This window comes from Arachis stenosperma, chromosome 5, assembly GCF_014773155.1.
Source record: "Arachis stenosperma cultivar V10309 chromosome 5, arast.V10309.gnm1.PFL2, whole genome shotgun sequence".
Taxonomy (NCBI): domain Eukaryota; kingdom Viridiplantae; phylum Streptophyta; class Magnoliopsida; order Fabales; family Fabaceae; genus Arachis; species Arachis stenosperma.
In genome coordinates this window covers 2,414,809-2,437,150 of record NC_080381.1, presented here as the reverse complement: position 1 = coordinate 2,437,150, position 22,342 = coordinate 2,414,809, and the positions used below count along the sequence as shown (strand labels likewise).

At 31.8% G+C, this 22,342-nt stretch overlaps 3 protein-coding genes across 3 annotated transcripts; 1 reads left to right on the top strand and 2 right to left on the bottom strand.

Moving 5' to 3' along the window:
- Positions 1-880: 880 nt before the first annotated feature.
- On the bottom strand, positions 881-5,011 carry LOC130981694 (ubiquinol oxidase 1, mitochondrial-like). Its single transcript, XM_057905337.1, has 4 exons — positions 4,731-5,011; positions 3,939-4,067; positions 2,866-3,354; positions 881-1,170 (listed from the first exon to the last, which is right to left on the bottom strand). The coding sequence occupies exons 1-4, from the start codon at positions 4,986-4,988 to the stop codon at positions 1,111-1,113; spliced, it is 936 nt and encodes a 311-aa protein (XP_057761320.1). The 5' UTR covers positions 4,989-5,011; the 3' UTR covers positions 881-1,110.
- Positions 5,012-7,061: 2,050 nt separating this feature from the next.
- Positions 7,062-11,144, top strand: LOC130981693 (urea-proton symporter DUR3). The gene is made up of 9 exons (XM_057905336.1): positions 7,062-7,546; positions 7,982-8,089; positions 8,239-8,334; positions 8,482-8,564; positions 8,787-9,007; positions 9,085-9,347; positions 9,492-9,730; positions 9,899-10,548; positions 10,651-11,144. The coding sequence occupies exons 1-9, from the start codon at positions 7,364-7,366 to the stop codon at positions 10,944-10,946; spliced, it is 2,139 nt and encodes a 712-aa protein (XP_057761319.1). The 5' UTR covers positions 7,062-7,363; the 3' UTR covers positions 10,947-11,144.
- A 102-nt stretch (positions 11,145-11,246) lies between these two features.
- Positions 11,247-19,174, bottom strand: LOC130981695 (formin-like protein 14). The gene is made up of 19 exons (XM_057905338.1): positions 18,937-19,174; positions 18,112-18,815; positions 17,759-17,980; positions 16,981-17,631; positions 16,915-16,918; positions 16,032-16,581; positions 15,646-15,772; positions 15,155-15,226; positions 14,912-15,010; positions 14,348-14,389; positions 14,170-14,250; positions 14,047-14,097; positions 13,883-13,964; positions 13,651-13,745; positions 13,235-13,306; positions 12,992-13,108; positions 12,634-12,702; positions 12,472-12,538; positions 11,247-11,911 (listed from the first exon to the last, which is right to left on the bottom strand). Exons 1-19 carry the CDS (start codon positions 19,007-19,009, stop codon positions 11,754-11,756), a joined length of 3,336 nt encoding a protein of 1,111 aa, XP_057761321.1. The 5' UTR covers positions 19,010-19,174; the 3' UTR covers positions 11,247-11,753.
- Between the last annotated feature and the right edge of the window lie 3,168 nt (positions 19,175-22,342).

Below are 22,342 nucleotides of genomic sequence, written 5' to 3'. Positions count from 1 at the left end.
TCAATATCATACACCCTAAAAGGGAATATTCTCTCACTGGTTCCCCATACACACATGCATTTCCTTTCGTATTTTCCGGTAAAATTGACTAGAAATTTTGTTCGTCCACAAAATTAACATTAGATATTTCATATTTGTGGTTTAATATAACGTGAGCAATATTTCTGTATTTAGACTAAAATGTTTATAATATGAGGTGAGTATTAATGAGATTTGAAAATAAAAATAGAGAAAACAACATTTTTTATATATAGCACAGTACATAAAACTTTTTATATATATTTGTATAATAAATTAAATATTTAGATTTTTATTATCACAAATATTCTACTATAAACAATTTGGTCAATTAGAATATAATTTTGTTTTTGTATATGAATCTAAATTATCTATATAAAACGTAATATAAAACTTTTTATATATTTGTATAATAAATTAAATATTTAGATTTTTATTATCACAAATATTCTACTATAAAAATTTGGTCCGTTAGAATATAATTTTGTTTTGTATATGAATCTAATTATCCATATAAAACGTAATAAATATATGGTTAAAATATATTTACGTAATAAAGAGTGTAACACTTTTAATTAATAAGATATATTTTAAATGACATAATTTTTTCTCTTCACTTAGAAGATTTGGGTATAATAATTTAAGTATCTCTTTTTGCATAATTTGTGGTACGTCTATCATGAATCATAATTTTAAACATATTCAATACAAAAATAAATCTCTTTAGCAAATAAATTAATTGTCATAAAAATTTAATTAATTTAATTAATTAAAGTTTCTAATGATAATTAAATTTTCCCTTTAATTTGACAAGAATCGCAGAATCCAATAAGGAGTATATCATACATGAAAACTAAAATTTAAATTGATCATTTATTAAGATATTTTACAAATTTTATTTGAATAGATGAGATTTTTGTCAACATGAATTGACAAACTCTTCATTCCCCACTAAATAACTCAACTCACCAACTTTGTACAAGATACATCAGCATTATTCAGAGTATTATCCATAACAAAACACAATAATATTGTTGTCACAAACCAACATTTTTATTTATTCTAGGCTTCTAGCCAAAGACCCTTGAATTCTTAGTGATAGCCAATTGGAGCAGGAGTCTCTCTTAGTTCTCGCCCTTGATAATGCACATCCTTCAATAACATCACAATATTACAAGAAAATCTCCTTTAAAATTTTTCCCTTTTTTTCAGGTTTTTTAAATAAATAAATAAATTAAATTCTAATACATATGAGATAAGTGTAACGTATATCATTGCCACTAAAAACATGATAAGTAATTTATTTATGGGTAAAGTATATTTTTTTATCTCTAAAGTTTGACAAAAATTTTAAAAATACTTTTAAGTTTTATTTTATTTCAATTTTGTTCCAGAAGTTTTGGATTTGTATTAAATATATTCTCGACGGCTAAATTTTAAAAACATTTAAGACCAACCTAACAATAATACATGAAAATTATGCTTGATTGAAAATTTGAAAATTTCTGGAACAAAATTGAAATAAAATAAAACTTATGGGTATTTTTAAAACTTTTGTCAAATTTCAGGAACAAAAAGTAATTTCTAGAAAAAAATTAAAATAAAATAAAACTTAGGGGTATTTTTAAAATTTTTGTCAAATTTCAGGAACAAAAAATATACTTTACTCTTTATTTATTTATTTAAGAAATCCATCTTTTCCTTTCTAGTATATATTCTAGTTTTTACTATAAGATTCTATAAATAAAACAGGTTTAATTACTCTATTGGTCTTTATAGTTTCGTAAAATTTTCAATTAGGTCCCTATACTTTTTTCTTTTTAATTGGGTTCTTGCACTAATTTTTTTTTTCAATTAAGTCCCTCTTAGTAGTAATTAGCTTAATTTTATAGGGACTCAACTAAAAAAAATAATTGGTATAGGGACTCAATTAAAAAAAAATTGGCACAAGAACTCAATTAAAAAAAAAAAAGAATTTAATTAAAATGTTTACAAAACTATAAGAACTAATAGAGTAATTAAACCAATAAAACATCTACTTACCAAATCCTTCTCCTTATACATAAGGGCATATCAAGTGAGATAAATAATTTTTCTTACAAGATATAGTATATAATTGTTCTCTATTTCTTTTATGTTGTAAAATTATATATATCGAAAAAGATTTGAAATCAACTCCTAGTTAGTTGAAGAAAAATTGGTATGCTAACAAAACTGAAATTATATATAGCATTATAAAAATCGATCTAAATTAAAATAAGTATGCAGAAGGTAATCATCACACCTTGAAGGAACTAAAAACTTATTCGGACACTAATTAAGTTTATAACTAAATACAGAGAGTTTAAGAATTTAATTTTGATGTAGTCACTAAAAATGTAAAGCTTTTTATATAGTCGTGTAATTACGTTCATTTGGTCAATATAAAAGATAGTTATTTTAGTGATGTGAATGCATGTGTAAAATTATTTTAGACTAACAATGAATCATAACTAAATGATAAAAATTTAGGTACAGTTAATTTTACGTGAAGTTATAGATGAGTGGTTAAATGATTTGACTGATTTAAATAAATTTTCATCTAACGACTATTAGTTATCAATTTCATGTAAAGTTGACTACACTTGAATTTTCACTTAGAAAAAATATAGATAACTAACAATATTTTTGAATAATGTGTGAATAATGTGAATTAATATGATTAAAAAAATAAATTTAAATTAATAACATTAAATTAAGGTGTAGTATATTTTTATTTGATTGGTGGTCGTTTATGTTGTTCAACCTAACATTCTCCTTCCACTTATTAAATTCATAGTTTTATTAACCAAAATTGGTGAGAATTACCGATGCAAAGTGATTGACATCACGGTGGTGTGCTTCATCAGCTCTAACAACCATAACCACATCCCTTAGAGTAGAATCAGGTGGAAGCTGCCAATAATCGATGGCTATGGCTGGTGCTGCCACATTCTCTATATTACCCTTGTCAAGCTCCTTAAGAAACTCTGTGTACGAGTGTATTGCTTCCTCTTCAAGGTACCCAACCATGCGGTGTGCAAATTTCGGAGACACCAAATACCCCAACAAATACGCATTCAAGAAAACACCTTGGACTGCCATTACCAGAGCACGCTCGAACCATTTTGGATCTGACACCTCCATGAACGTCATTAGGTGCATGCGCTCGTTCTCTGCTTCTTCTAGCAGTGCTTTGATCCACCCACCACTGTGCTCGAATCGCCGCAGCGATTTGCAGTGTAGGAGCATGCCTGCTACCATGCCGGGGACAGCCGCAACTGTCTCTAGCATCATAGCCCGGCATCCGTATCGCTTCTGTACATATAAGACAGAATTTGACTAAAGTCAACTACCAATATAAAATATATACTGAAATATAAATATGCTTTAAAAATAAATTAAATCATAGGTATATTTATACATAAATACATTGATAGCTAATTTTAATAGCTGATTTTGGTGTATAAATAATATTTTCTTTTATGTATACTAAAAATAAACTATTAAATCAGTATTATATATTATAATATTAAATATAGAAAAAGTCTAAGACCACCAACTTTATTAGATTCTGACCATGTAACTAGCAAAAGAAAAGTGAATAATTACACGCTATTGGATGAAATCTTACACCATTAAAAACATCATTGATTACTATTTAATGACTACAAATCACAAAAATTGCTTGCCCCTAACATTCTTCTTAAATATATTATGTCTGATTGTGTACTCTTGTTGAGATGAATATTGGAAAATATAGAAGCAAAACCAAGTAAGGAAACATCACATGCATCATTTCATGCATGCTATATTGATCCGAGAAGCAAAAGTAAAAGAAAGCTAGCTAGTAGGAAGATACATGCATGCATGAATAGAATTATAAACTAAGTAGTGGAAACCTGGAAAAAGATATCAGTGGGATATCTGAGACCCTTTACAGTCCAAAAAGCCATCTTGTCCGTAAAGGTCTTGGGCGCATGATGCTTTTCCAGATCAATGCTTATATCTGCTTTGTAACTCTCCCAAGGCTTCATGTAACACAGGAAAGATCAACATCAAATACATTTTCAATTTAATTATTCTATTAATTTTTATAATTTTATTAAATGTATAATTAAGTATATATATATATTTGATTTTTATATTTTTTAATTTTATAATTAAGATTTTTTTAATATAAAAAAATTAGAATTAACTGAATATTTTTTTATGGATAAAGATATTTATAATTAAAAATTTAACTAAATTTTTAACTCCATATATATATTTTGAGAGAAATATTCGATTATTTTTAACATTTTTTACATAAAAAAATTAATTACAAAATAAAAATTGTGTAAGAATCTAACTCAAAAAAAAATATAAAGATATAATTAAAAATTTAGTAAAATTATAAAAACTAAAATAATTAAACTTAATTCTCTAAAACTAAAATTAAAATTGTCATAAAATTATTTATTCTAAAAGTCTAAACTATTAAAAAAAAAACATAAATAATTATATTTTTAACACGATTTTAATATAATATTTTTTTAAAATTTATGCAAATTTATTATATAAACTTTTATTTATTTATTTAATTTGTACCCTTTTTCTTTCCTTTGGAGTAAAGAATTTGAATTCTAATCTTTTGGTCGAAATTTGATTATATATCTCTAATAAAAATAAAAGAAATATGCATATATACATACCCTGAAGCAATTCCATTTCCATTGTGAGCCATCATCTTTGGTAACCTTAGAAGGCTGAATTCCCCAATAACTCACAATACCCTCACTACTATTATTCTCTTCAACCTTCTTCTCCTTCTCCTTCTTATTATTATTATTATTATCTGAAAAGGTCAAAGTGGTCATAGTGTTTCTTACACCATTTCCATGAATAAGAGGGCCTCTAACCCAATAGCCTAACTCCTTGGCCACCCTGCCACCACCACCCTTCATCATCATTTGAGGGACTATTATTATTTGACTTCTTGTATTTGTGTGAAGAAAAAAGGCTTAAGGGAGGAGGATTTATATACTATTTTTTTTTCTTTTAAGTTGATAATTATTGAATAAAAAGTTTTAATATAATTTAATTTTGAAAAAAATGACAAACAATATTTCTTTTAACTAATAATCGGTTAATATTTGTAACTATTCATTTTAGAGGATTATTTTTCTAATTATATAATGACTAAGTTGATTAACAATGATTGGTGATAAGATCAACTTGTAAAAATATCTTGTGTTTTTAAAGGAAAGAAGTAATTTTTATTTTACATCTTGTATTATTTAATTAGAATTATCTTCGTATATTTGATCTGTAGTAATGTATTAGTACTACACTACTATGTCGTACCAATTTGGCGGCTCTAGATAGATATCATAACAAAATCAAAATCAAATTGTAGAAAGAACTGAAAGATCATTATGAGAATCGAGTAATTTAAAATTATTTTAGTTAAACAGTGATTGGTGGAAAAAAAAATGGAATTTCATAAAATATCCTATGAATTCAAATAAAAAAAAGTAATAAATTCTGATTACCTTTTGCATTATTTAAAATTAAGTAAAGTATTAAATTAGTTTTTTACGTTTGGACATAATCGTATGTTGATTTTAAAAGTTTAAAGTGTTCTATTTAAATAAAAAAATTTATTTAACTTTAATGTAATTTTATTGTAAAGTTAAAATTAAATAATTAATAAATTATAAATAATATAAGAATAACATCGATAATCTAAAAAATAAATACAAATTGAATTTGGATTGCATTTGTACTACAAAATTTGAGTTCCCCGTGGTAGAATCTGTAGTTCACAGCAATGATGCTGGTCATTTATTGATTTTTTTTTCTCTGGCAAATTGATCAATTAAATAAACGCATTGGAATATTCCTCTCACGGTTTGCGTTACATGCATGAATCTCTTGTTCTTCCATCTATCTCTTCACGTCAACTAGTACTATTTAATTATTTATTATATGTGATGTTGATATATAATATAGGTCTCAAAATCAAAACAGGATGGCCACATTTTAAGCCAAAAAGGATGTACTACATCCGTAACAAGATTATTGTATACAAATTGAATTTTGTAACTACCAATTAATATTTCGTAGTTACTCATAAAAAAAACTTCTTCGTATAAAAATATAACTGAAATGCAAATACGTATCATATTGAGTAATTTAGTCAAATTTTCTAACATTTTTTAATGGTTATATTTATAAAAGACATTTTCATATGTCAAATAAAAAAAAGACATTTACTTATGATTAGTCACTTCAATATTTTCCATGTCAAAATAAAGATAGAATTTGTCAAGTGTTTGCAATTTAGTTTATATCTAATCTCGTCTAATTTAACTTATCATAAAATAATTTTAGGTTTAGAATGATTTAAAAGTTTAATTCTATTCACAAAAAAATTTAGAGAAAAAGATAGATAGGTTTTTAATTTTTTAGCCTGCAGACATTTATATTCTTGAAAATTTGAAAATATATTTAAATTTCTGACTTTTTCAAAATCTGAATATATTGATCCTTGAATCTATTTTGTTCCATTTTAAATACTTTCTTACGTGTGCATCCGTATTTCGACTAGACCAGTACAACGGAAGTCATGTTTGATTTTTTCATTGGGTCTGCCAGACCCAAGTAAACAGAGAGATCGATGTGTTTAGGTTTTGAGAATGTCAAAAACTTAAATGTATTTTCAAATCATTGAAAATTTAAATGTCTGCGAACTAAAAGGTTAAGAATTTATTTGTCTTTTTCTCAAAAACTTAATAGACATATCAAATCTGTTTGAACCTATTAAAACATAAATAAATACAATTTTCTTTTTGAGTTTTTTCTACCTAAAGTTGTGAATTTCAAAGTGGGGATTCAAGAATCTCATACACAAGCCAATTTTCGTTGTCATCTCTTTCTGTTCACAAATAATATATTATATATATATATATATATATATATATATATATATATATATATATATATATATGTTAACTTATTAGTTTCCTATCCAATCAGACAAAATATCTAGAGTGTAACAAATTCAACACTTCGGACTAAAAGAGTTTCCATGATTGGATCCATTCTACAGATTCCTTTGATTAAAATCTTAAAATATGAGATACCCTCTTAGTTTGACTTATTGTCCTCTCTGTACTCACCTAGAGAAATAAGCTGGGCTTCTAGTTTTCCAAGACATGGATACTTATGGAGTATCTGCATCATAGCCATAGGGATAGGGTTATATTCTATTCTTAATTTGAATAGCAACTAATTAATTAGCACAACCAGTTTCTAGTTTTTATATCCACTACTTCTTTTGTTCATGGCTTCTGCAACACAGTGTCCACCCTTTGAATTCTCTGCAAAGTACTATCATTCTGAAAATGGAGGTAGCTGTGTGAGGCAGACTAGTTTCTTTGAAGGCAAACCAGTCCTTAATCAGGGTGTTGGCTACTCTGTCATTCTTGGTTTTGGTGCTTTCTTTGCTGTTTTCACCTCTTTCTTGGTCTGCAATCCTTAATTGAATCTTGTTTGTTTAATTTATTTATTAGTATTTATAATCTTTCAAATAATGCACATGTTATTATGTATTAGATTCACCTTGTTATGAATTAGTATAGTAGAAAATACACCAGAGCCTCAAAATGGTCGTTGAGATTGGCTTTATGTACTAAAGTAGTCTCTGAAATTTTAATTGCACCAATTACGTCGATGAGATTGGCAAAAGTACACTGCATCACTTGATGGAAAAAGGCCGAGGACTAACATGGTGCATTTTTTTGACATACTCGGTGCCATTGGAATCTCAGGACTATTTTAGTGGCCAATTCAAACCACTTTGGGGCTTAACTAGTAGAAAATTATTAACATGACATTTTATTTTCTATAATTTTCCATCAAGCTGAAATTATTGATAGAAACTTTGATTTTTATGGATCAGGTATGGTTGGAGAAGAGATATGTTGGGTCTCGCCACACCTCGGAATGGTTCAATACTGCAGGAAGAAGTGTTAAGACAGGACTCATTGCTAGTGTCATTGTTTCACAGGTAATCATTTTCTGTTGGATCAAACGCTTATATTAGGCCGAAACCTATGAATTTAAAATAGCCTTTGAAGTTTGCACAGATTGATGAATCTGTAGTTCAATTTTCTTGTTCACATATGTTTTGTTAATTGCTATGAATTGGTGGTGTAGTGGACATGGGCTGCTACAATCTTGCAAAGTTCAAATGTTGCTTGGGAATATGGGGTCAGTGGTCCTTTCTGGTATGCTAGTGGAGCAACAATCCAGGCATGAATCTTATATTACATTAAATATCTCCTCTGCATGCTGCTGTTTTTTTATTTTCTTCTTTTTCAAGTTTCAGTCCTCTTAAATTTTGGAATTTGGAAAGTGAAGTAAGCCTGAGATTTGATATGATGCATTGAACATGAACAGGTATTGTTGTTTGGAGTAATGGCTATAGAGATTAAAAGAAAGGCTCCTCATGCTCATACAGTCTGTGAAATTGTCAAAGCTCGGTATGTATCTTGGTTTGCATAAACAAAGTGAAGTCATATCAAACTTTCTTGTATAAATTATCAAACTTTTCTAGAGCTAAATTTCTTGTTGCTACAATTGTTTTTAGAATTTGGATGAACAAGTAGTTTTTACTCTCTTAGTCTTGCTAAGCTAAGTGATGTTTCAAGAACACTGCAACTTTTTTAGCACTGATTTGATAACAAAGTTTCTTTACCTCTCAGTTGGGGCACTGCAGCACACATTGTGTTCCTCTTTTTCTGCTTCTTGACAAATATAATTGTAACGGCAATGTTGCTCCTCGGTGGTTCGGCCGTTGTAAATGCATTAACTGGAGTGAACATTTATGCTGCAAGCTTCCTAATACCCCTTGGAGTCATTGTCTATACACTAGCTGGTGGACTCAAAGCCACATTCTTGGCAAGCTATATACATTCTGTCATAGGTTTCTACTTAAATTTTTGTTAATCTTTGCCACTGGTTTCTGAATCTCCGATTAATCCAGCATCTATTTGTTTTCAGTGCACATTGTTTTGGTGATTTTTGTCTACCTTGTCTATACGGCGAGTAGTGAGCTTGGTAGCCCAAGTGTTGTTTACAGTCGCCTGCTCGAGGTTGCTAGCAAATCAAGAACATGTCAGGATCCTATATCACACCATGGACAAGCTTGTGGTCCTGTGAGTGGGAATCACAGAGGATCTTACCTAACAATGTTGAGTTCAGGAGGCCTAGTTTTTGGGATTATAAACATAGTTGGTAACTTTGGCACTGTCTTTGTTGACAATGTAAGCATGACTTAAGATATGTGTCTTTCCATCTTCAATTTGTTTCATTTCTACATGTAATGCAATAAAGTTAGCTTTTCACATTCATGGTTGTAACTTATGCTCCTTTTGTCAACTACTGATTCCTCAAATGGGAATGTTTAGGGGTATTGGGTGAGTGCCATTGCTGCAAGACCTTCATCAACTCATAAGGGCTACTTGTTAGGAGGCTTGGTGTGGTTTGCTGTGCCATTTTCTTTGGCTACATCATTGGGTCTGGGGGCCTTGGCCCTTGATTTACCAATCAATGAAAGCGAGGCAGGTCGTGGACTCGTTCCCCCTGCTACTGCTGTGGCTCTGATGGGGAAAGGTGGATCCATTCTTCTCCTAACCATGCTTTTTATGTAAGTAATGATCATGATCAGAAACACTTGCAGCATGTTACAAGATTGAATTTTTAAATGGTTGATGATACAACTTGTGTAAAGGTTCAACTAAACTGAAAGTCCTTGAACTTATATTTTGTGCATCATTGTTTTACTTTCTCATGTTCTTAATGCGCTTATGATCAGGGCAGTGACCTCTGCTGGTTCATCAGAACTAATAGCAGTATCTTCATTATGCACATATGATATCTACCGTACCTACATAAATCCAAATGCAAGTGGAAAGAAAATCCTGAAAGTGTCAAGGTCTGTTGTTCTAGGATTTGGTTGTTTCATGGGGCTGCTTGCAGTTATACTAAACAAAGCTGGAGTTTCCTTAGGATGGATGTACCTTGCAATGGGAGTTCTTATCGGATCAGCGGTTCTTCCTATCGCTTTCATGCTTCTATGGAGAAAAGCAAATGCAATTGGTGCCATTCTTGGAACAATAATTGGCTGCATTATGGGAATCATCACATGGATTTCTGTTACAAAAGCAGAATATGGACACATAAATCTTGATACAACTGGTAGGAATGCTCCAATGCTTGCTGGGAACCTTGTTTCTATTCTGATTGGAGGCGGTATTCATGGTGTTTGCAGCATGCTTTGGCCTCAGAACTATGATTGGAGTAGCACTAAGCAAATCGCAGTGGTTGAAAAGGAAAAGACTGAATTGCCAGCAGAAGAGTTTAATGAAGAGAAGTTAGTAAGAGCAAAATCATGGATAGTGAAGTGTGGTGTTGGTTTCACTGTTTTGATAGTTATACTTTGGCCTATTCTCTCCTTACCAGCAGGTAACTAATTTTGAGTTATGCACATTTGAATTTGGTCTCCTATAATTTCAAGGTTAGAAAAAGAATGCATTTTGTAACTTATGTTCATGTTTATGGCCACAGGAGAGTTTAGCAAAGGATACTTCTATTTCTGGGCAGTGATTGCTATAGGATGGGGTACTATTGGGTCTGCTGTGATCATTGTTTTACCAATCATGGAAAGTTGGGAAACCATCCGAACTGTGATTCTTGGAATGTTCACAAATGACAGGCTTATGGAAAAGGTGGAAGAGTTGAATCACAAGTTGCAGACAATCATCCAGGCAATGCCGGAAGCCAAGAGACTTTACTTGCTTGAGAAGGAAAAGGCAAAAAGATTAGAAGCCTCCGAGAAACAGGATGATTCCCTTCCGGCATGAAATGCTGATGGATCAGACTAAGTTTTTAAGTTTCTCTTGTTCTCTTCATTCATGATTGATTTTCAATAGAACACTACATTTGTCAAGCTTTTTAGGTGCATGTTCTTCCAGTGTGTATACATTATTACATTGTACACTACAGGAAACTCAGAGAAGATTTGAAATGCTAGAAAGATTTGCAATTTTTCCTTTCAATAATTAATTTGCATAAACTTAATCCTTAAGCTTATTAATATACCTAAATCTTTATTTCTTCTTAATTTTGTAAAAAATATGCTAAATATAAAAATTGGAATAATGTGCATCCTTAAACAGTTTTTTGACATTTTTCTTTGCATATAATAATGAAAATGATGGCTAGTTAGCTATGTTAAACATGGAATGAATCATACACAAGAATTCGTATCATGGTAAACATCTCTGAACTAAAAAAACTTACCTACAGCTAGATTACAATTTAGTACAATATTAATATATAACTAAAATTTAAGTAAAAGAAGATTATCTATAGTACCTATTAAAAAAAGAGAAGAATTTTCTATATTAGCATTCGTGTGTTATAAATTTATAATTACATGGAATCACTAGCCTGCTGATGAGTTTCTCATTCTTCAAGCCATAAGGGTAGATGATGCAATTGGATGATCCGATCAGTAGGAACTATGACATTGAATATACAGATCCAAGTGATGCATGATGCAGACATGAGTGAATTGCATTTGGGATGGTCCAAAATTCAGTATTTCGATTTTGGTATAGTAGAAATTGAAGAAACCATGGCTCACGCTTGTTGAGATAGATAGATATCTATCTAACCATTTCTTTTTTGGAGTTTGTGTTATTTGCTGCTGCCTTTTCCTTCATGGCTTCTTTCTCTAATTTCTTCTTTTCAGCTTCTGCCAGCCTCTCATTCTCTTCCCTTGACTTGTTAAACATCTTCATGAATACAACAAGGATTTGTGTAACTGCAAAAGAACACAACTTGAATAAATAAATGAAGATGAGTGTTTTATGGGCACTAACAGTGTTATTTGCTAGATGCTTTTCTATTTTTAAAACATTGTGGCACATTGAAGCAATTCGTTGAGACACGTTGCGTCAATATGAAAGCACACTCGCAAAATGTCGCCTGTAATGAGGTCAGTTTGTATTAGGGTGAAAATGGGGGATTAAATTGAATGGGTTAGATTCATGATTAGAAATTTAGAGTTGAATGCAAAACTAATCCCAACATATTTCATTTGCGTTATTTTTATTATTCTAATTACTCAGCCCAAAAAAAAATACCTTCTACTTCTACATGATTAAGGGTTTTTAAAATAGCTTTTGCTTCTATAATAAGCTGCAAAAGACGGATGATATAGCATAAATAAAGAACTTAGTTGCAGTGTGAATGAATATACGCGCACTAGTACTTTTACCATAACCAAAAGCATGGACCCTTCTAAACAAAGTTTTTAACCAAAAGAAGGGTTGAAAAACTGGGTCATTATGCATGTGTATATACATAAAGAGAATGTCAGACCTTGCTCAAAAGGGCACCTAGCTGGATCCTCCCCAAAGTACTGGGACAAAGAATCTGCATTTCTTCCCTGAAAGAGAACCAGTTATCAGTATCAAATCATGATTATTAGGACGGTTCATTAAAATTTCCGATGTGCAGGAAAAAATAAAGTGAAGAACCCACCACTTCAGAATACAATGATATGAGAGACCTCACGTCGGCTTCGGCAGTATCAAGAAAATTCTTCAACACCTGAGCAAGAGAATAATCATACTTAGACCAATTAAAGTTACCTAAAATTGATTCTCTTTCAAGGTTTCCCATTGGCAATCTAATTAGGCATAAAAAATATGATCAAAATACATGATAAGTAGCTGTTATTCACCATGCAGTAATCTTTTGGTGAAGAACACAGCATTAGTTTTCATACAGATGGATAACATGTAACAATGTAATTGAAGAATCATGGTTTTGGCCTATAGATTTATCATTTTCTCTTTAGTAAGTTCAGAAGTAAAAGCTGCCATTTTATATTCCTTACCTTACGAAATCCTGTAGATATGGCACCATCATTTTCAGAAGCAGTGAGTTCTTGCTCAACCTTCTCCAAACCTTTACTCACAGCTTGCATTTCTTCAGCCAATGCTTTCAGTTGGATCTAGGTTTTAGACATCAAAGTCATAAATTCGTAAGTAATTAACCTTCATTGCCCAAGTTCTATTGAAATACATTTATGATTTATCATCAAGAAGCCAACCACATAGGAATACTGACAAAAGAATACCTTCGAAGCCGCTTCCAAATGGACAAGATCTTTGTCAAAATCTAACAATTCTGGCATTTTCTCAGCAAGAAGCTAGTGAGATAAGAACAAAACATTGTAAGATATCATAACAAAAAAGCAACAGTGGCCAACCAAACAGGGAATTATGTTTTGTCATGTGTGAAGGAAGGGATGCGAACAAGTTACTTTACAAATATCACAATCCTAAGCAAGAAATGCACATTTGAGCAAAATAGATGGAGCAAAGTATGAAACACTGGAGATTTACAGAGAGAACCATTATCAGCAGGAAAATGGAACTTTTTCTTTAGCATTATCTCCAATAAATATATTTTCACACGGATGGAGCAGAGCAAAATTATGTCAGATATCATAGTATAACACAAAATATTGTTCAAAGATTTTGGTATATCTACCTTGCACAAATAATGCATCAAAGTCATTTTGTTATTTCTGGCACGAGTATCAGATAACTTGAGAAGGCTATCCAATTTGAATCCAACTGCTGATCCTGCCATTGATAAAACGTAAAATATAATCTAATCAGCATGGTTGAAACTATAATTTTGTAATAAATATTGAGTTGAACCAGGATGCAACACAAATCTCAAATATAAGACAGTCAAGTTGGAATGGAGTAATAGATACCCCTTGCTGTTCCCTGATTCAGGGCATTGCCCAAGGTAAGAATAGTCTGCATTATCTGGCGTAATTTCACAGATTCTTTCACCTGTATTATAAAGCAATAACATGAGTATAAGCTTGGTAATTCTTTCATTTTTTTTTTCCAACTAAGAGCCATTAAACAGTACCTCTTTAGCAGCATTGTTGATTGTATTCAAATTTTTCCTCAAATCATTCACCTGAAGAAGCAAGAAGAATTTGTCTTTAAGAATGAAAAGCAATATGGGATAATCATAAACTGGATAGCATACCTGAGAAGAAAAGTTGATTTTGAAAGCAAACACCCTTAACTTGGATTCTACTCGTGGAACCTTCATCAGCTCCATAAAAAACTGATAGGGGTCATCAGAATAAGAACTTCGTTAGAATTAATGTAGGCATTATAAAGAACTAAACGTTCATTGTTAAGAACAAAAAGCAAGAAAGAACCTGTTCACATTTTCCAAGCATATCCTTGTCCCCTTTATAATTCTGTAAAACAGAGACATTTCAGCTGGGGAAAGAACAAAGAAAAAGTTCCTTTTCCATATTAAACAAGGAAGCATGTCATACAAATTTTGGAAACCTTTTACATTTAATTTTTGAGCAATTTGTTGTTTTTTAATGTGCCTTTGGGAAGATTTCCAGTTTACTTAAAAGGTTTAATCTGAAACTGTTCATGCATATATATATATATTATCAAAGACACCTAACCATTAGCAAACACAAAGTGTGAATTTCGAAATCCTAAAAAAAATGAACTAAGGTTAAGAGGATGCACAAATATGCATATGGCCTAAATGAAGCAAAAATGGGAAAGTCCATCTATGCAAGTAACAGTGATATGATTCAAGATTTTTAACCTGGAATTGAGTATATTAAGCAAATGAAGATATTTGCAGCCAAGATGCAATTCATAGAAATACCAAATCATATGCATTACATGAAGTTATACTTTACAGTTCAGACAATTTTTGATAAGTTAATGCACACAAGAGTAGAAGAGTGGTGTACCTTCAACATCTCCATCTCTTCCTTGGTGGGACAGAACTTGATGAGATTCTCAACCTGATCAATATCCAGAACAGAAGAATCCAATGCTAGAACAGCATTCTGAAACCCAAATAACAAAAAATGACAAATGTTAGAGCAAACATGAAAACTAATGCCCTCAATCAAGCTATATCCAAATGAAAAGTGCCCTAACAAAGAAAAAAAAAAAACCAAGCAATTGAACAAAACGATAGAGAAACTTACAAGCATGTCTGGCAAAGGAATTTTGATTTTGGAGAGCATTATTTCACAATTATATGCTCTACGCAAGTCAATCTGGCAGAGGGGATAAAGGAAAAGGATATATTAGCCCTTGTTCAATTGATAACATACACTAGACAAAAATTGAAAGGAAAAAAAAAAGAAGATGAAGTATTTGCATTAGATTTCCAGAGCACACAATCATACTCATAGAGCAAACTGCAATATGGAATATTTGTTTGTCCAAAAGCTACATATTAATCCAAATAAAAAAAATCTTTTTAGCATTCATTATACTTTTCCCATCTTATTTTGCTTCTTCATTTACAATGCAATTGGAAAGAATAGACAAAGTCTCTCTGTAGAGTTTTTATTGATGTTTATTATCTCTTGGGTACCAGTCCCATTCAAGAGTACTCTAACTATGAACAGGCATATGAACCCTTAAGCAACAGGTTGTTAAACAAATTTATGCCACTAGAGAAATTGCTTACCAGTTGTACTTTCTCGGGTTTGTTGATATTAGAACCGCGCCGACCTCCAACTTTAGCATTGCTCCCATCAGAAGCAGATGCTGCTGAAAACAGACTCTCAAGTTCTGATATATCTATTTCAGGGGCCCTAACACAAAGTTTTATGATTTGAATCAGAAGTGCTAAATTGAAATAGCATCCCACCCATCCTAGATCCTGTCGAAAGAAAGTTAGGTGGGTGGAGAAGACAGGAAATTCTAACAAAAGGTCCAATTGCCCAACCATGGTGCAAAAATTACAAAAGGAAAGAGTTTTCATAAAATGACAACTCCAACGTATTTTATGGGATAATTACAAGGAAACTCACTGTAATATTAGAATGAAAATACTAATTCGGTAATCACTACCTTGATTCATTATCTTGCTTTTGTGAATCAGCCCATAAACTCCCTTGTGCTGCTCGGGCAACTTTCACCCAATGAAGGGGCTTCAACATAGTTTTCTTAGGTGCATTAACAGTTGCACCAGTACCTCGGCCTCTTCCTAGACTTGCTGGTGCTAAAGAACCTTTGCCAGGTGGGGGTGGCACAGTAGAGGCCCTGCCTGCAGGAGGTGGAGGAGGTACAGGTGTTCCACTACGACCAATTGGGGGAGGAGGAGCATTTGGAGGCTTTGGTGCAGCTGGTGGGGCTGAAACTGTTCGAACACCTGGAGGTGGAGGTGGAGGTGGTGGACCAGGACCTTTTCGTACAGACCCTGGAGGGGGTGGAGGTGGCGGTGGTGGGGCTGATGTTAAACTTGTTCGCACAGGTCCTGGGGGAGGGGGAGGTGGTGGAGTTGAACTTGCTCGTCCTGGAGGTGGTGGAGGTGGAGGTGGAGCTGGTGGGGTTGAACCTGCTCGTCTAGGTGTAGGTGCTGAAGGAGGAGGAGGAGGTGGAGCAGGTGGGGCAGTACTTGCTCTTACAGGTGGTAGAGGGGGTGGAGGTGGTGGGGCAGAACCTGTTCTTGTAGGCAGTGGAGGAGGTGGAGGCGGAGGCGATGGGGCTGAACCTGTTCTTATTGGTGCTGGAGGAGGTGGAGGTTGAGGGGGTGGGGCAGAACCTACTCTTGCAGGTAGTGGAGGTGGTGGAGGTGGAGGTGGCGGTGCTGAACCTGTTTTTGCAGGTATTGGAGGTGGAGGTGGGGGTGCTGAACCTGTTCTTGCAGGTAGTGGAGGAGGTGGGGGTGGAGTTGGTGGAGCAGAACTTGTCCTTGCAGATATTGGAGGGGTTGGAGGTGGTGGAGCAGAACTGTTCTTGCTGGTATTGGAGGAGGTGGAGGGGGTGGAGGTGGGGCTGAACCTGTTCTTGCAAGTACTGGAGGAGGAGTAGGTGGAGGAGGTGGTGGTGGTGGGGATGAAGTTACTGGATCATGTTCACTAGACATTGGTGGAGGTGGAGGTGGAGGATGAGGGGCTTGTGCTGGAGTTGGAACCAAAGGTTGTGTAGCAGGAACTGATAACGGTGATGATGGAGATGAACAAGGAGAATATTCATTGCTTGGAACATGACAAATTGAGGGTCCATTATCTGTCAATGACTGATCAGGTGTTGCTGAATCGCGATTTTCATGATTACCACCATGATTCTCAAAAGCTAAATGGATTGAATCAGGGATTTCAGGTGTCAATAATTTTGGAGTATCAGAAGACAACCTGGGAACATCAAAGGCCTCATCCGAACTATCAGCAGTGCTTGATTCATTATTTTCCTCGTCGGAGTCAGCAGGCGATGAATACCAACTTCCTTTTCCTTGCAATCTTGAAAACTCTTTGACATCATTTAGGACAGTTAATTGTTTAAGAAGCCAGACAGCAGCAGCATCACCACTATCAACCCAATCTACGCCACTAAACAGTTCTTGAACCCGTGAAAATGCTTCAATGGGCAATCCACCTTTCTCCTCACCATTTAGCATGGTTGTTGGAGCCCGTTGAGGACTTACATTTTCTACCTCTCCAAACAAAACCTAAATTCGAGAAGTTCTAAATTGTCAGGATAATAACAGGTACTCTCACTAGAAAGAAAAATCAGCCATCCACAAGTAATCGAAGTCTTAGTTTTCCATACAATCCTAAACTATAAAAAGCACTCACCTCAGCCCTGAAGCCTTTTGGATACCGATCCTTTGAATCCCAAAGAATGTCCAAGTTATCAGCATTCAGCATCAATATATTGGACCGAATAAATGCTGTATTAAACATTACACGAAACATCATCACCTCCCTCTCTGGATCCAAATCCAAATGAACGCACTCTAACACCACATCTCCTTGAACTAAACACTGAATATCAATCTTAATCACATCGCAGTCTGCCTGATAATAAAAAAGTCAACACAGAACACAGCCTAACATCAATTAACAGAAACACAAATTTAATACAACAAAAAATCAGCCAAAAATGCAAAACAAATCAATCAAGCAGACAAAACAACTCCACTCAGAACCTGGCGGTAATGCCGCAAGCTCTTCTTCTTCTTATGCATTGAATATATCATCTGAGTGGAAAGCCCATCCTTGCTGAGCAAGTTCCTACCGAATATCCTAATCATCGGCCTACACCCATTCTGCAAATCAAAGCCAGGAATTGCCCTCAAAATGAGACAATCCAGCGACAGTGCTCGCTCCGGAGGCGGCCACCCCGGTGAAATATTCCGCCTCGCCACATACTGAATGTATCGAAGCTGAGAGGGCAAAGGGTTCAAAGGCGACAAAAGCTGCAACAAACCCTTTGGTGCCTCCCTATGAACCATCTCAAGCGCCCTTTTTTCACCACTATGAACTTTCCTAAAGACAAGTAAACTAGCTAGTAGAAATGCAAGTAGGGGCCAGCCCCCTCTTTCACAGTGAAACAAAATCACATTTTGATGGTTCCCTAAGTTTAACCAACTATCACAGACTCTAAGAAAGTGCTGAACAAGAGAAAGGGGCAAAATTGGAACACCCTCGTACTGCTTTGGGTAATCCATGACGACAACATCGTATTCTGTGAGAAATTCAGCGAATTGGCTGCGCCTCTCGCCGTCGCGGAAGTTGAATGCGAGGAAAGAAGATTCTGGAAACTCCTCATGGAGCTCCGTGATGATCTCGTGGAGGTGCAGCTGGTACATTCCTTCGGGCAACACTTCGGTGGAGAAACACGAATCGAAAACTGCACAATATTCATAAAAATAATATTTAAAAGAAAAAAAGAATCTTGACGAGGAAAATGAGGGAAAATTTTAGGAATAAGAAATGGGAATGATGAAAATTTCGATTTTTTTTTTTGTTACCGTAGACTCGGTCGATGAATTCGAGTAATCCATCAGGGGGACGCTTGTAGAAGAATCTGCTGAGAAGAGACATGGTGGTTGAATTGAAATTGAATCACAAGTAGAATGGAGAATGGAGCTGCAGAGAGTAGAAGCTGAAAATAACAGAAGAAGGTAGTAGCTGCAGTTATGGAGTTCTGAAACGGAAGAGGAGAAATGGGGAAGTTTTTGAAATTTGAAAAGGATAACAATTTTTTTTTCTTCTGTGTGTGTGGTATATTATTGTGGCGCTTTTTTGTTTATATGGAAGTAAAATGAGTGATATATTTTTAATATTGTAATTTTTTGTGTTTTTAAAAAGTGTAGAAGATACACAAATTGAAGGGTCCGATTTCTATACTTCAAATTTTTTAATATTTTTTAACAGAAATTTTTCGGTCTGATTTCTGTTCTCTCACAAATCCCTCGGTCCGATTTCTATACTCTCACAAATCCCTCGATCCGATTTCACAAATTCTTCGGTCCGATTTCTATACTTTAAGAAATCGGACGGTTCAATTTTTGTTCGGTCCGATTTCTGTACTCTCAAAAATCAGACGGTCCAATTTTTGTTTATCTAATTAAACGATCCCACATTTAAAAATAACACCCCATCAACCCACATTTTAAAAAAATACTATTGCTATTCCAATATCAAAAACAAAATTCTCTCTTATTGTGACTTGTGAGAAGATCATTTTGTTGAAATTTCACCAATTATGGGCATGGAAAATCTAGTTATATTTTTCCATTTATTTTGTTTAGATACTTGACTAAGAAAAGTAGAAAACTACAAAAAAAAAAGGAGATTTTATTTATGTTTTCTATAGTGTTTTTATTTCTCTTCTTTTAATTCATTTTTTTACTATCAGAATTATGATTATTAAGAATTAAATACTTAGGTTCCCTTGGAGAAGGTCCAAAAATTATTTTTTCTTTAATCTTTAAATTACAAAAAATCACAATATTAATATTTGGGATAATTTTAAAACTAGCTTGTGATTTTTCGAAATTTTATTTAAAGTATTTATAAAGAAGTTAAGAAAATTATTTTTTAAAAACTGTCTATCATTTTTTTAAATAAGGACTTCAATAATTAAAAATTAAATATAAAATAATTTATTTTTATATTTTAAGTTTTTTTTTTTCAAAAAAAATTAATTGAGTTGTTTATTAAACGGCCATTAATCCTTATTTTGCAACATATTATGGAATTGTACAGTTAGTAACTTATTTGGTTATAATTTTGAGAAAAAAAATAGTTATCTCCACAAGCTCTTAATAAATGGAGAGATAATATGTTGACTATTACCTTGGTCATGAGTTTAACGAACTTCAACTGTTAAAACAAACAAGCACCTTACACTTGTAAGTTGTAACCATTTCTAGACACTAGTTGATTATAGTTTGTTAATCATTTGTTAAATTTCATTGACCTAATAAAATCTTAAAAGCCTTATAAAGATAACAGACGGTCTATCTATCTATTTAAATTATATAAAAATTAATACCAACTCTTTTTATATTAGATTTAAGTTATATTTTTTTTAATGACAATTTTAATTACTTGACAAAACTTTAAAAATTAACCAATTAATTTTAATAAAATATTAAAAAAAATTAAAACCATAACTCCCATGCATAATTAATTAATTAATTAATTACATATTATTATTCAATAAAAATATAAAGTATTAATTAAATGTAATAAATACCTACATTAAAAGTATTATAATAATAATAATATTATCATAATAAATTTTAAGTTACAAAATATTCAAATTCTATTTTATTTGACTTAGTTATATACCAAACATAAGACTTTTAAACTATTACTTCATTTTACAATTTGTGATTCACCTATAAAAAAATAATTACATCAACAAATGAAGTTAAATTTATCTATTTAGAAATGATTCTATTAGATGATTACAAAATAATAATATTTATTATATTTTTAAAATTTTTTTATGAAAAACAGCTTATTATTTTTACTATTTTCTAATACTATTTTGAGTTTATATCACTCAAGAAATTGTGTGATAGAGCAAGTTTAAAAAATTATTAATAGATATTTTTACTTTATACTATTTAAACTATTCTTATTAAAAATAACTTATTCAATATATATATATATATATAAGAACAAGTAAATGTCAAAGAAAAATAAATATTCTAATTTTTATGTTTTTATTATTATAGATGTCATTGAAAATTTGTATGCACTAGGAGAAGAAAAACAAGTAAATGTCAAAGAAAAATCTACAAAATAAATACGAAAAATAACATTTTGTGCTACGACATAAAAAATTATTATAAATTCAAATTATAAAAAATTTATCAAATTCCATCAAATTATACTTATCATAAAAAATTTTATCAGATTATAAATTACTAACTTAATAATTATTACATATTTAAAATTAAATTAAAAATTACAAATCAAAGTGCTACAATAATTTTTGTGCTATTTAATAAAAAAAATTATTGGAGACAACTGGCTCAAATTTAATTACACCCCAAGTCACAACTGATACTAAAGCATCGTCTCAATTGAAAAATTTATACAACCTCACACTTATATTAAAAATTAAAGTAAATAATTTTAACTTTAAAAATGACTCTCAACAATACACTGTTACTAAGATATTTATCCCAACAAAAAATATTGAAACATAATTCCTATTACAATAAATCTAACAGGTAATACTACAAAAATTTTATTTATTTAAAAATTATTTTTATTGTTTATTTATATTTTTTATTGATTATAAGAACCAACTTCACCAATACTCATATCATCAAATCTAGATGACATACCAATCAAGAGATTAAGGAGAAAGAAAAATAAACGAATCTAAGGCACATCTTCAGATAAAAAACATACATACAACGATGGAACAAAAAAGTCAATAGAAAATGTATAGAAGTTAATAGTTTAGAAAGAACATGTCTTCACAAGAACATATGAAAAAAAGAAACAAATTTAACAACAACCGAAAATTAAAAAAAAAAAAAAGAGAATAAACACTGCATAAGAAGACTAAGTTCGTCAATTAAAAAAAATGTAAAAATAAAAACAACAAATAAAGATGTAACTTTTGTACAACTTCAATATAAAAAAATTATATTAACATTTTAAATAAAAAATATATCAAATTTAATATTAATTTGTACATATTTTAATTAATATTTAAACATAATACTTATTAAAATATATTTTATACTACCATTAATTTACCATTCCACGCATCGCACAAGTCTCATTCTAGTTTATATAATTTTGTTATCATTCTTAGAATTTCATTTCTAGAGACCTTGAATTATAATTATAAATATCCAACAATACAAACATCATTTTTACTTTTTTAGCTTCCTTACTGTGTCT

Excerpts from the sequence above, each read along its gene's own strand:
- LOC130981695 (XM_057905338.1), bottom strand. The coding sequence starts at position 19,009 with ATGTCTCTTCTCAGCAGATTCTTCTACAAGCGTCCCCCTGATGGATTA. Across the intron at positions 13,965-14,046 it reads TCAACAATGCTGCTAAAGAG|GTGAAAGAATCTGTGAAATT; the intron begins GTACTGTTTAAT and ends TTTATAATACAG. Across the intron at positions 13,307-13,650 it reads TGATGCATTATTTGTGCAAG|CTTCTTGCTGAGAAAATGCC; the intron begins GTAGATATACCA and ends TTATCTCACTAG.
- LOC130981693 (XM_057905336.1), top strand. The coding sequence starts at position 7,364 with ATGGCTTCTGCAACACAGTGTCCACCCTTTGAATTCTCTGCAAAGTAC. Across the intron at positions 9,008-9,084 it reads CTATATACATTCTGTCATAG|TGCACATTGTTTTGGTGATT; the intron begins GTTTCTACTTAA and ends ATTTGTTTTCAG. Across the intron at positions 9,731-9,898 it reads CTCCTAACCATGCTTTTTAT|GGCAGTGACCTCTGCTGGTT; the intron begins GTAAGTAATGAT and ends GCTTATGATCAG.
- LOC130981694 (XM_057905337.1), bottom strand. The coding sequence starts at position 4,988 with ATGATGATGAAGGGTGGTGGTGGCAGGGTGGCCAAGGAGTTAGGCTAT. Across the intron at positions 4,068-4,730 it reads GGAAATGGAATTGCTTCAGG|CCTTGGGAGAGTTACAAAGC; the intron begins GTATGTATATAT and ends TGTTACATGAAG. Across the intron at positions 1,171-2,865 it reads ATGTCAATCACTTTGCATCG|GATGTGCATTATCAAGGGCG; the intron begins GTAATTCTCACC and ends ATGTTATTGAAG.